At 37.6% G+C, this 13,366-nt stretch overlaps 1 protein-coding gene across 10 annotated transcripts in view; it reads left to right on the top strand.

Annotated features, from left to right (window-relative positions):
- The window catches only part of UNC79 (unc-79 homolog, NALCN channel complex subunit), a 108,290-nt gene that overhangs the window by 76,189 nt on the left and 18,735 nt on the right, over nt 1-13,366 (top strand). For all 10 annotated transcript variants that reach the window (XM_074542438.1, XM_026791224.2, XM_014264467.3 and 7 more), the window contains 7 exons: nt 1,160-1,198; nt 2,152-2,264; nt 2,348-2,433; nt 3,257-3,430; nt 5,018-5,086; nt 5,671-5,781; nt 11,249-11,353. In XM_074542438.1, the coding sequence (XP_074398539.1) occupies nt 1,160-1,198; nt 2,152-2,264; nt 2,348-2,433; nt 3,257-3,430; nt 5,018-5,086; nt 5,671-5,781; nt 11,249-11,353 (697 nt within the window). The remainder of the gene's footprint in view (nt 1-1,159; nt 1,199-2,151; nt 2,265-2,347; nt 2,434-3,256; nt 3,431-5,017; nt 5,087-5,670; nt 5,782-11,248; nt 11,354-13,366) is intronic.

The following is a 13,366-nucleotide window of genomic DNA, read 5'->3' as shown; positions in this document are numbered from 1 at the left end:
TATGCTAGAACAACGGAAGATAATAAAATCTTTAGTCCTCTGCACCATCAAGTTTGAGATTATTGCATTATTGGAAGTATGTTGTGTCCCCAGCTTGTCATGCATAATTCATGAAAATCACCATAATTTCGGTTCATGCTGTTGCATTTGACTGAGCTGCCTTAGGGTCCTTTTTGGATTTTATTAGTTGATTAGAGAGGAAACTGTCTTCAGAACAGGGGGTGACCAAGGATGAGCAACAGCTAAGTCCAGGATAAAAGGATCATTAATCAAAAAAATTCCATTGAAGTTTAGATATAAAATAGTGTAGCTCTATGAACTTTTCCCTTAGACTTATCAACTTATACCATCTAAAATATTGATTTGCAGCAGATTAAAATAAGAATTTTGTTTTATATATAAGGGATGCTTCTAGTGTCCATCTTTATATTGGCTTTACAGTGTACAGCCTTTTAGTGACTTTTGGTATTAAAGGTGTTTTGCATTGATATTGTAAGCCCTGATTCTATTCATTTACATGTCCTGCATATTGAAGTGAATGATTTTACTTTAAGATTGTGTTCAGGATTTTCACTGCCCATATTTGCCTTTAAAGTCTATATTTAGGTCCTAAAATAAATGACCTGATTTTTTGAGAATACAATAGTTCTCATCTGACTTTGGAAGAGCTTGTAGGTAATTAGTGGTTTTGAAATTAGGCTAGTTATTTAGGTGCCAATATCTGAAACTGGAAGCCTCAATTTAGAGGACCAAGCAAAGACTTTTTGCTTAGTCTGTGTTGCTGCATTAATCAAAAACTATTCAGTCATTAGGCAGCTTCTGGCAAGCTTTTTTTCTCTCTAAAAAAATGTGTTATCCATGATCTGCTGTAGGGCAAAAACATTACTTCATTATCCTTGTGCTACTAGAGGGAGGCAAGATTTTTCTTTAGAGCAGTTGAGCATTAGTGAGACTGCAAGACTGAATAGAGTTTATGTCATGCAAATATGATTTTTCTGAATTTATGTGCTCTTCAGATCTTTATGTTAACATTTTAAATGTTCTCTAAAATTCATGTGTGCTATTTATTTAAAATGGCGCTTTATTATCATACTTAAAAATAAAACATACACACAAAAAGAGCAAATGAGTTTCAATTTCTTTTTTATTTTTATTCCAGGTTGGCATCAAGTACCAGTTTTTCTAATCAAGCAGAAAGGTATGGTAGCAAAGGAAACCTTGACAAAAGTGAAACAATCAATCTAAAGCATCATCTTCCCTGACCCTAAAATCAACAAAATTTAACTTTTAAAAATGTTATTTAATATTTGTGAATAAAAGGAAAAAAATGCCCTTTACAGTTATTTGAAATACCCTGTATTTTCTGGAGATAAACAGGAGCCCATATTCATATGTGTTAAAGCTGGAAAAAATCAGATTCAGATGCTGTTTGGTCTTCACAATTTCAGTGCAGCTTTTTCTAACTGGTTCTGTGTTCAGTATTTATCTTGATAAACTATCTCCATAAATTCAATCAAGTGAATCCTCCTTGGCCATGGAGAATCCCTGGTAGTGATGCCTCATTATGTAAATCAGATGCTGAATAGGATAAATTCATTTTGTGAAGCTGTAAAGCATGTTAAGATGTGCAATTTATGAGTAAATAGATAATACTTAGGCTTTTAAATTAAACCATTCATTTATGAATGATTAGGGAGTACTTCATCTTTTGAAGGAAATTGCAAGAGGCAAATGAATATTATAATGTTTTTGTTTACCTGTTCTTCATATGTTTCATGAAAAGCCAGATACCTTATTATGTGTAACTGAAATACACAAGGTGAGAGCAGGATTATATTTCAAATTCAGATGACTCACAAATAAAACTATGTGGGAAATCAGGAAAAATACAGGTAGTTATTGAGACAAATACTTTAAGTATGTGTATGTAATTTTTTAATCTATTCATAGTTGAGCTCAAGTCATGAAATCAACATGCTGTACTTTTTTTCAGGATCAGGACACTTCTGGTTTTGAGTGTCTCACTCATAACTGAACAATTCCATAATTAAAAAGAATAGCATCATCTTTATTTCCTCCATGTAGTCAGCAATGACAAGTGTTTAATCTGCAATGCAATTTTTGTCTTCTTTTCTTTTCCCTCATTTTCAGCATGATGATCCCTGGAAATGCTGCAGGTGTGGCCAAGCAGTTCCTCCGTTGTGTGTTCCATCAGCTGGCTCCCAATGGCATCTTCCCTCAGCTCTTCCAGAGCATTATTAAAGGTAATGTGCAATACCTGAGTGCAATTCTGACCCTCAGTTCCTCTGTATGAACAGCCAGTGCAAGAATATCATTCAAATTTCAGATGGAAGTTTCTTACGGACTTTGGCTACATCTCTGATGGACTTCAGTGAGCTGAGTTCCATCGCTGCTCTGAGCCAGCTGTTAGAGGTATGTTGACAATTGCCTGTGTTAATGATGCTAATTTTATTAGCATTAGCAGGGTAATTTCTCCTCATATGAGTTCAAACTTGCTTCATCAAAAACACTGAATTTTTGTTTTGTCCTCCCTGGAAGTAATTAGGCTGTCCTCACCACTGGTAGTGCACCCCATTCCTTCCCCAAGCACTGCTTTTTGTTTTCAGGAACACTTCTACTCATACATCTCAGTTCTCCCTTTTCATTTTATCTGATGACGGTTTCTCTTAAATATTCAAAAAATCTATTGCCTGCCTGTCAGTGACAGACTTCTGTGCAGCTGGCTTATTTCTACTGTGCCATTTTTCCTCCTGCTAGAACTAGTTCCTTGCATGTGTCCTGTTCTTCCAAGAACATGGCAGTTGCCTCATACAAGATGTTGGCATCACTTTAAAACTGCTCATGTCTTTTCAGGCCTCACCCTAGGACACAAGCCACAAAAGCATACATGGTCTATGGAATATTAATGAACGTATCTTCTTTGAAACTGTCTAAAGGAAAACATGAAAAATCTGCTGCTGAATACTTTGAGTTTTGCTTTTTCTACTACCATGCCAGTCTAAGCAGATTATGAGTTAAGACCCTGCTTGTAACATTTAGGCTTTCCTTTGGTCAGAACTTTAGGAACTCTAGACTAATTTTCACATACACAGCTCAAATTCCCAGCACAACACTGTCATTAACACAGTAGAAAAAGCATGCAGTATTTGGTCTCAAGCTCAGCATTTCCAAATGCCTTGTTAGGAACCATTTCTGCACGTGTATGATCGTTCACAGCTCTCATTTCCTTTCCCAGGGTTTAAACAACAAAAAGAATTTGCCAGCAGGGGGTGCGATGCTCCGCTGTTTGGAAAACATTGCTACCTTCATGGAAGCCTTGCCGATGGATTCCCCCAGCAACCTCTGGACCACAATTAGTAATCAGTTTCAGACCTTCCTTACTAAACTCCCATGTGTTTTGCCTCTTAAGGTATGATGTGCGGGCATCTGAAACAAGCTATATTGCCATTGGTCAGAATGTACTGAAACTGTGCATAAATTGTGGATAACCAATCAGAGTGGGTTGTTGGGAATGTTTCCTAATGATTCAGCTGATGTTTCCAGAGGACTGGATTTATTGTATCTCTGATCCATCCCTTTAATTATGTTTTCTGTGTGTAACAACAGCAACTCTGACAGGGGGTACTTTTCACTTCTTTCTCCTATGTATTTCCTATGCCCTGTCTGTGTCAGATAAGAATACTGCATTTGAGACAATCAGTATTTAGACATTAAAATCCATCTGATTTTAACGGTTGAAACTAAATAAAACTCTTAAGAAGAGCAGCAACACCTAATTAATTTGCTGAAAGTACACAGTAGTAAGACAGGCAGAGAGAACTGAGACTACTGGGACTTGGGCCTAGCCCATTTGGCTGACCAGGTTGTAGTTCTCTTTGTGATAGAATATTGTTACAGAAACTGAATCCAGAAGCTCTGGGCTCTGATTAATCAGAGCTCAGAGGACATACACCAGGATCGTATCTCCTGGTGTGTATATTTTAGAAAACACAATAAAAACTTCAGAGTCTTTCCAGTAGACTCCAGTAAATTAAATGGAATTCTGATGCACTTAATCTGTTTGCTGTGGTTTTTTTCTGTACATAGAAGTGTTGTTCTATATGGGCTGAGGGATCCAAAATCTAAACTTGTGACTGATAACATTGTCTTTTAAATTGGTTGTCACCACCTGGCTACATGAATGATATTAAATTCCTTGGCACTATTATGCAATAGTCAGATCTTGAAACATCTTTAGATTTTGGCAAATTGTGACATTATCCTTCAGCTTAACTTACTAAGCCAAACAGGCAATAACCATTCCCTCTGTGTACTAGCCACCCCAATCTGCTGCATCTTATGTAACTGAAATAAATAAAAACAAATTAATTGGATCTTAGTGGTTCCAACGGCATATTCACAAAACCTTTAGGTGTAGGGTTTACTCTGATTTCCCTTTTATTCATTGGAGGTATTATTAGTAAATACAAGTAAAGCAATGGCTTCCTCTTGAACTTTCAATCTCCTGTTCTTTTCTTGAGGGTCATAGGGGACCCTTTGATATTATAGATGTTTACAGCAGGGGTGAGGCAAGACAATGGATTGATCCTGAAAAGCCCATTCAGTGCTGTAACCTGTGTGATTTACTTAAAATAAAGATTACATCACAAGGAACAACTTAAGGAATCTGAAACAGCAGCTGCCAGGGCATATTCTAATGTTGCAGGTTGTGAGATGTCTTAATATGTAAGGGAAAATATCATACTCCAGAAGAAGCATAGACATATACAATAGGGTTGGTTGTGTGCACCTATGCTGTGTATGTTACCACTGAAGGGTCATGATTGTGTTCAAGGATAAGACAGTTTAGAGAAGGTAATTAAAAATCAATCATCAGGGATCATTTTTCAGACTTCACTTGTAAGTTATTCATAGCTGCTACCACTATAAGCAAGATATGTACACAGAAGGGCACTAACTTCTTTTCTTTTTCTTTTTTGTCTTCAAATATGTTCAGTGTTCTTTAGACTCTAGTTTAAGAATCATGATTTGCTTGTTGAAGATACCTACTACTAGTGCCACCAGGGTAAGTTCCAAGAAGACAAAATTCTATTGCCTCAGATAGAGCCAGCCTGTGCAATTGTATGAGTGTGTTCATTTCCCCTGGCTAGGAGAGCATTATATGTAAGCATAAAATTGTGCAGTCCAATACTGTTTGGAGAATGATAGGAGCTTTGGAATCTAGGTTACAGTGAAGTGGGGGTAGAATTACATTCTTGTGTGGGTGTGAATGTATATCTTCTTAAAGATTTGATGTTCTCTTTTTTTCCCCCCTCTTCTTCTTTTTTTCTCTAAAAAAAAAGATTAATGAGCTTCCTCAGATGTTTTTCAGTACAATTCCACTGAAGTCAGTGAGGTTTTCCTGCATAAACTATACAGCATCTCTTATAAACACTGTGTCACAAGTGGAACTATTTTCTAACTTTTTGTTTCTAACTTCTGACAGAAGCATGAAGGCATATGATACAGCTGTTTGCCCAAAACAGTGTGAATCCCAGATAGCCTCTGAGCTAAAAATAATGCTGTTCCATTCAGGCATTTCAGAGTTGAAATGCTTCTTTGCTGTTTTGTGCAATGTGTTATTGATTTCTGTAACACATGTCATTGCAGAGTCTTCTGGAACCTTTTTCAAAATTACTGAGCTTTGTAATTCAGAATGCTGTCTTCACTCTGGCCTACCTGGTGGAACTATGTGGTTTGTGCTACCGAGCCTTCACCAAGGTAACAGTGACACTGCATCTTCCTTTAGGGAAAAGTGAAAATAGGAGAAAGAAAGTAGCACTTCCCACAAGTAGTTTGGAAGTAAAGATGGAATCACTATCAAGTTTCAGGCTTGTCAACAGTTTTAACATAGTTTGGTTAATTAAGTAGTGATCATGGTATAGTGCCTTTTAGTAATGCTGAGTTTTACATTCACAGTAAAGACACAGATGATGAGAACCTGCTGCAGATGTTGCTCGGAAAAGTTTTTTAGTGTGATTTTGTAACTTGGACATTTTTTTCTCATATTTTTGATATACCTGGTATTCATGCATCACATGAATATCAGTCATATCTTTCCTAGTGCACAAGTTTAGCCATTCACACTTGTGAGTAAAAACTTAAATATTCCTGGTAGTGCCTTTGGAGAGCACAGCTGTGGGGGGAGCAGTAGACAACTGACTAAAATGGAAGACTCCAAGTTAGGAGCTTTCCGTCTTAGATCCTGTTTATTCTGTATTGGGTATTTTCCTTTGGCAGGCATGGCTGTTGCTGTGTAAAAAACAGAATAGTATATGTACACTTTTAAAAAGTTTTAACGATTCCTGGATGAAAGCTATGGTGTACAAATAGCAGTTATTACTTGGATTCATTTTTGTAGCTATCAGTGAGAAGTTTAACAATAAAAAAGCAATTGAACCCATGATCATATATACTCCATTACCTAGACTGTCAAGGCACTAAGCAAAAATGTTGCTTTAGCTACTAAGTGCACAGTTTTCCATCCTTGCTACATTTGTCAGAACAGTAATTAATCCTCAGGAAACACTCTGTCATAAGTAGCTACATGATTTTTTGTTTTGATAATGTACAACTGGAACATGCATACTTTCAGTCTTGTTAAGACTTAAAATATCACTGTACAAACAGTGAAGAAGAAATGATTAAAGCAATAGCACTCTTGTGGAAAAACTGCGCCACAAGAAAATAAGAAACATTTTTACCAAATGTAATGGCTTGAAGCATTAAACAGAAATTAATTAACAGTATGTTTAATGACAGCAAGAAAGTTCTAGCTTTTTGTCTAATTTGAAAGAGAAGAGTTTATGCTGTGGAATAATCCTGAATACAGAAGAGATTGCCTAGTTTTTGGAATTATTTTGAGTTGTATCTATAGTTAAGGCTTTGTGCAAGGCAAAGTGAGTAAAATGTTAACTTGAAGTCTAACAGTATTTTTTTTCACTGAAACAGAAAAGCCTCATTTAAAACTGAAGCAAAGATACCCCCCTTGCATTTGTGGTCTTATCGGAGTTTTTCATATATCTGCTAAAGCAAATTGTGACCTACAGGAAATTTTTCACTTTCCTCAGGCTCTGCAGTTTCAGACAAATGTAGTTAAAACCATGGTATTGGAAAACTCACACGTGTTTCTTGCATGCTTCCTGGTTGATTATTCTGTTTATGTAGTGAGTACTTAATTGCACACAGGAAGCTTGGATTACAGTGCTTGGTAAATCTTCTTGATTTAGTTTAATTCAGCCTGATGACCCAGAAATGGAAGCATTAGTGAATGTTCTGCATTGTATGGCCACAGAATAGTTAATTTAGTGGAACTCCACACTACATTATCCTTGCTATTTTTGAAAGCTTATCGTAGTTTTGCCTTAGAAGTGTCAAATTAATGACTACAGTTAGAAAAAACACCAAATCAGTTATGATGTCTGTGTTTCTCTACAGTGGAAGCCACTGTATGTAAATAAGAGTGTTGTGGTAGAGGACCACATAGAAGTGAATTCCAGAAGGAATATAATTGTGAGCATTGAAACTATTCAAATGTAATTGCTTGTTTTGCAACTTTGAGTGTGCTGACTGGAACAAAACAGCAACTTTCAGCTAAGCTGTGGAGGATTCTTGTCTTTTCAAAGAAAAAGCTACTCCGACATGCACTTTGTGGAGGTCAGTGCTGTAGAACCACTCCAAATCTTTTTTTTAGAAAAAAAGATCCAACATTTTCCTAATAGCCAATGGCAGGAATATCTGAGTTTCTCTTGTCTTGGAGCCTGAAGACTCACGTCAATCTGATATTTCCTTGTCTGAGTTTCTGTTCCAGGTCAGCAATTTGTTTTTTTTGGGTGCCTTTGGAACTCTCAGTTGAGAGTACCATCTCTTCTGTGGATTGTAATCTTATCTTTAGTTTTCCTTTCAAGTGTCTTAACGTCATAAATGGACACTTTCTGGCTTTCTTATCTTTTAGAACTGCAGAAGCTTGAACCTAAACTTAGCCTTTTGCTGGTGTTCTGTTGTCCCTTACTAAGTAAATGCAGAATGCCACATGATTTTGCTACTGAATCTTTTAAAGAATATTGAGGCATATCTTCAGTATTCTTAATTACTGCAGTATCAGCAATGATAAAATGAAGATTTTTGCTTTATACTGGCTTACTTGGAGGACAGCAATCTCCGTTAAAGATCCAATTGACTCCTATTACTAAGTTTGGACCCTGAGGTACTACTGAACTTCAGTAGTTTCATGTTCTCCATATTGACATGTGGTTAGTCACAATTTGAAAGTTGCAAAGCTGTTTTCTGTAGGCATACACAGACATGTGAGAGAGTTGATTTGGCTGAACAGTGACTGAAGTTGTGTATTCTTGACACTTCTGGTATCAGATTTATACATGTAGCTCCCCTGGATGTTATTCTCAAAGAGTAATGTCTTTCTGGCAGAATATAAAGTTTATGCATATTTATCACCAACAGGATGATAGGAATAAGCAGATGTGGGTAGGAAGGATACTCTGGGCCATTGACTTATATGTCATCACTCCTGATGTACATTGCAGGAAGCAAGAGATCAGATGTCAAAAAAACATTTTGCCTGATTTTGCTCAATCTCTCTTCATGTGCTTAACAAACTTTAAGAATTTAGACTGTGAGGTAGGAGACTCCTTAGAGAAAGAGGCAGTTAGCAGTTGTATTATCCCTAAAGCCAAGAAAAGCTGGGGTTCATGAATCCTGTTCTTCTTTTCCAGTGTTCTGACAAGCAATCTGTTATGGCCCCGTTATATCCTGTATAGCATAGATGTTGGTATGTAAAATAGCTGAATGCTTTTGAAAGAATTATATCTTCCTTCTTTTCAGTATGTGTAGGCTACTGGACTGGGTTACTGATAGGAACTTCTGTCCACTCTTTGGGGGGGATGTAAATGTCAACTGACTTGAGTGTGGCACTGCACAGTGTCTGTGTCTCAGCTCTGGGAAGGCATTTGATGGTGGGAAGGGACACTCTTCCTGGGAAATTCTGACAAGTAATCAGGATTTGTTTACACTGTGGGTATTATGAACCATTCTGGTTCTTGATTCCCACTCAGAATATCACAGTGCCAGAGAAAGTTCAGGTAATGATAGCAAGAGTGATCAAACGGTTTGAGTTCCACGTACAGAGCAACTAAGTCAGAGCTCTTTGGTCTGAAAGAGCAGCAACTGATGGGAATGTGAAAGAGGTCTGCAAGGTCCCAAGTGATCCAGACAGGGCTATGTAATTTCATTCCTTTACAGTGTAAAGATCATATTAAGTTTATAGGAACAAATCAAACTAAGTAAAGGGAACTGATTCTTCAATAGTGTGTGACTCTTTACCATTTGTGCTAAAGGTTGGCATGAGTCCCAGAGGTCAATGGACAGTTCTGTGGAAGAGAAATACATTGAGAGTTTTGAATTATACAGCAACCACACTGAGCTCAGAAGTTCCCTGAGCTGAAAATAGTTGGTGAAATTATACATGCTTGCCTTGTTCTTATTCTTTTGCTTCTGATTATGGCCTTGTTGGAGATAACTTACTGAAGACATTTGCTCCCATCTGACCTCTCCTGGATATTCTTATATTGTATATTTTTTATCAGAGCAGCACTCATGCATGTGAATGTGTGACTTTTGAATATTTGTCCCCTCAAGAAATGGTTTCATAATACAGCTGATTCTGGAGTGTTAGCTTCCTGCAAGTCTAGCTGCCTAGACTGCAGCAGTATAGTCAGGCAAGGACAAGGACTGCAGTTTGGGACCATTCTGTCATCTAAATATGTTATCTGTCTGCACATTCCATGTAATTGAAGAGGAAACTAGGAACTTGAAGTGTGGTCTCTTGATTCACAGGCTGGCATCATAACTTCCATGGAATACACACCATTCTGTTGTTTAGGCACCTTCTCTCAGATCAAGGCCTGATATTTTAAATCTGTTTTCATTCAGAGATATGTGGGTGCTATGGGAGGCATGCACTGCTGCTGCTGCAAGCTTTGTTAGACAGCATGCCACACAGCTAGTGTGGGGACAGCCGTGCTCTGAAGATGAGCACTGATGACTGCTTGGTCTGCTGCAACAAAAGCTCACTCTCACTTTCAGCTTCTCCTGTGCACAGCTAGAGGTGGCCTTCAAATTGTCTCTCACTAATTAACCTCATTAAACTTCTCTGAGGAAGAGACAAATAATCTCATTTTACAGATTTTGTGGAGAAACTGAGGCCCTGACTGAGTAGGAATTTCCATACATTTAACTTAAGTGAGCAGGCAAGTGCATGGGATTTACAAGATGGAGGATATCAGGTTTTAGATTTTAAGCACACTTTGGATATGCTCTCATTATTAGACCATTTATTTCATCTCTAATGGTTGTCTGAAATAGAGCACGGCGCTCCTGCTTATCAAAATTCTTGAGTTGCTGCGGTCAGTAGCAAGTTATGGGTTTGTTTGATGTTTTTATCTTATTGTCTAAAGTTGGAGAATGTCAAAGTAAGATGTATAACAAGGCCATCTTATCTCTTGTACCTCCTTGCTGACTCAGCCCTACAACTCTATTCTTAGACTTTTGTGTTCTAATCTCCGCTGGCTGATTTCCCCCTATGTTTTAAAGTGTTTCTGTTGTAGCAGCTGTAGCCAAGACTGGTTTATTGTGGAAGTGGAAAAGTACTGCCAGTCTGATGAGTGGAAATAGATGGTCCAAGCAGCTGTAGTGGAGGCACTCTTTTGTTAAAGGGGAATAACAACAGAAAGAGAGTATGGGGAAATATAGACTGGTTTTGGCAGCTTCAGTGAAAAAATAATGCTAAATACTATGCCAGTTTTGTTCTTCAGTGTAATTTCTTACTGCTTTCCTCTTTTTTCTTTTCATGGGACTCCTTAATGAAAGCTGTGTTTGCATACGTGGGTTTTATAACTATTTTATAAAATCTGTCTGTATTTCATGTGTGAAATACTAAATCTTGGATATAATGTCTGACAAAACAGCAAAGAAAAATCACCTTCATTGATGTCTGTTCATTAAGTCTGTAGAATTATATAAATTATGAGTGATGTTGGCTTTTTTTTTTAGATAACAGAGACTGGTACATTTTTGTAATTTTGTTATTCTCAAGCTTAGATAAAAAGTATCTTTATGGTTTACTAGTGGTTGTCAGTGAATTTCAGGACATTCTGTGGTATTTTTGTTGCAGGAAAGGGACAAGTTCTACTTGACACGCAGTGTTATACTGGAGTTACTGCAAGCACTCAAGTTGAAGTCGCCCTTACCAGACATGAATCTGCTGCTGTTGGTGCAGGTACAGGAAATTCTGATGTAATTCTCGTAGTGATCCTGTCTGGGCCCAGGTTCAGGAGTGGGGCAGAGGCTGAAGAACTGAGTCCAACATGGTTACAGAAAGTACCGGCAATGTCTGGGGAAGCAAGAACTTTTTATTGCAAATCCAGTTGCATTTGTATGCATTGGTGCATAGATTCAGGCTCCTACATTAAAATTTAAGAAACTAAATCTGCAATCCAAATTTCTCATAATGATAATGACCTGTGCATCACTGCTGATATATTGAAGATCACAGAATATATCTTGAGTTGGAAGGGACCCAGAAGGGTTGAGTCCATTGAGTTTTATATCATGTCCTGTTGGGGCAGCTGCCCCTGGTGCTGCCGTTTCTTTATATCCTAGCCTGAAACCCTGTCACCAGCTTGTGTGGGAAGGGCTGCTAGTGGATCATGGGTCACAACTCAGTTTCTGGCAGAAGGTTTTTCTCCAGTTCCTGAAGGCCATTTTCTTTTGACCTGTAGTTTTCCAGCAATGAATACATTGAAAATATTTCTGCTGCTTTCATTCTGTGGAGTCAGGCTACCCTTGGAAAATATGAGGAAATAAGATACAGGCATATGAAAACTTCTGCCTTCAAGAAGGCAAGTGTGGCACAGTTTGGCATCACAAGCCTGTCACCAAAACAATTTGCTGAAGTCTATAAAATGTAATCACAAGCACTGGGCTCATTGTTCCAATGAGATAACAGTGATATGTTAGAAACTTAAACTTGGAAACTTAAAATTACAGGGACCAGCATAACAGCAGTTCATAAGGTCCAGGTGAGGTATTTTTTACATAGATCTCCCATAATGCTCCCAGCATCACAGCTCCATTCATTCCTTCCCTTTTCATTATAGGTCAAAGCTTCACGTAGCTTACTATGGACTCATTTTCTTTTGAGTACTGGTACATTACTCATAGTAAGTAAATTATTTCCAGTTGACACAGAAATCACACTGACAAATGGAATAATATGGCAGTTAGGATAACTCTGAAAACAATTATTATGCCATCAGTGTTAGGGACAGAAGTTGGGAAGGGAAGAATAACATGGGGTTTTTTTCTTTTGATGATTAAAATCCATTTAAGTTAAAAAGTACCAGTTTGTCTTTTTTTTTTTTTTTTTGCTAATTATTATTAAACTCAAACTTACTTTTTTCAGTCCCAGTCAATACCATCAAATAACAACCACCAACCTCTTTCTGTCATACACCTGCAGTGATGCACCTTCATACCATGTACAGTGGTTTTTGTTGATTTGAACTGATTTTTCCTGTATTACAGAATAGACCAGTTATTCTGCATTACTTTTATAATTCAGTCCTGTGACTACCCCAAAGCATGAAAATCCCCTAGTTTGGTCCTTCCTGAATTTGTCATTTGAGAATACCAACAGGCCATGTCAATTTTGGCAGTGGGGTTTAACTGATTTACACTTGTGCTTCCCATTGAGTCAATTGCCTGAGAGACCCAGTAAGCAAAACTCTCTTACATCACCTTATCTCATAAAGATAAAATGGTATTTGCCTGGGTTTTCCTCCTAGAACTGTTCCCATATGCTGTATTCACTTTGGGATGTATTCATACCTTACACAACAGCATCTAATGTGGATATAAATGTCTTTTATGATGTCTCTCTTTCAGAGGCTGATGAAGTGATTCATATTTCCTGCCATCCAAAGCAGCCAGCTTCTGTTTTTATGCAGTCAGTGGTGAAGAATAGAGGTTGTATTCAGACCATCTGCCATAGATGCCTACTGGAGGCATGATGACTGCTTCTCCCATTGACTGTAAATTGGCAGCTCTCAGTAGTATGTGGTCTGAATCACTCAACAGCCTCTGGAATTGCAACACCATAGTAACCACTAAGCCCATCTTAAGCACCACTGTAATTTAAGAAATCTACCAGTAAAAATGCATATGTCTCTTTATTTTTAAAATATTCTCTGCTGCCATTAATAGAATTAAGGGATTGGTTCACCTCTTTACC

This window comes from Zonotrichia albicollis, chromosome 6 (assembly GCF_047830755.1).
Source record: "Zonotrichia albicollis isolate bZonAlb1 chromosome 6, bZonAlb1.hap1, whole genome shotgun sequence".
NCBI lineage: Eukaryota > Metazoa > Chordata > Aves > Passeriformes > Passerellidae > Zonotrichia > Zonotrichia albicollis.
This window is presented reverse-complemented; position numbering and strand designations above follow the sequence as displayed.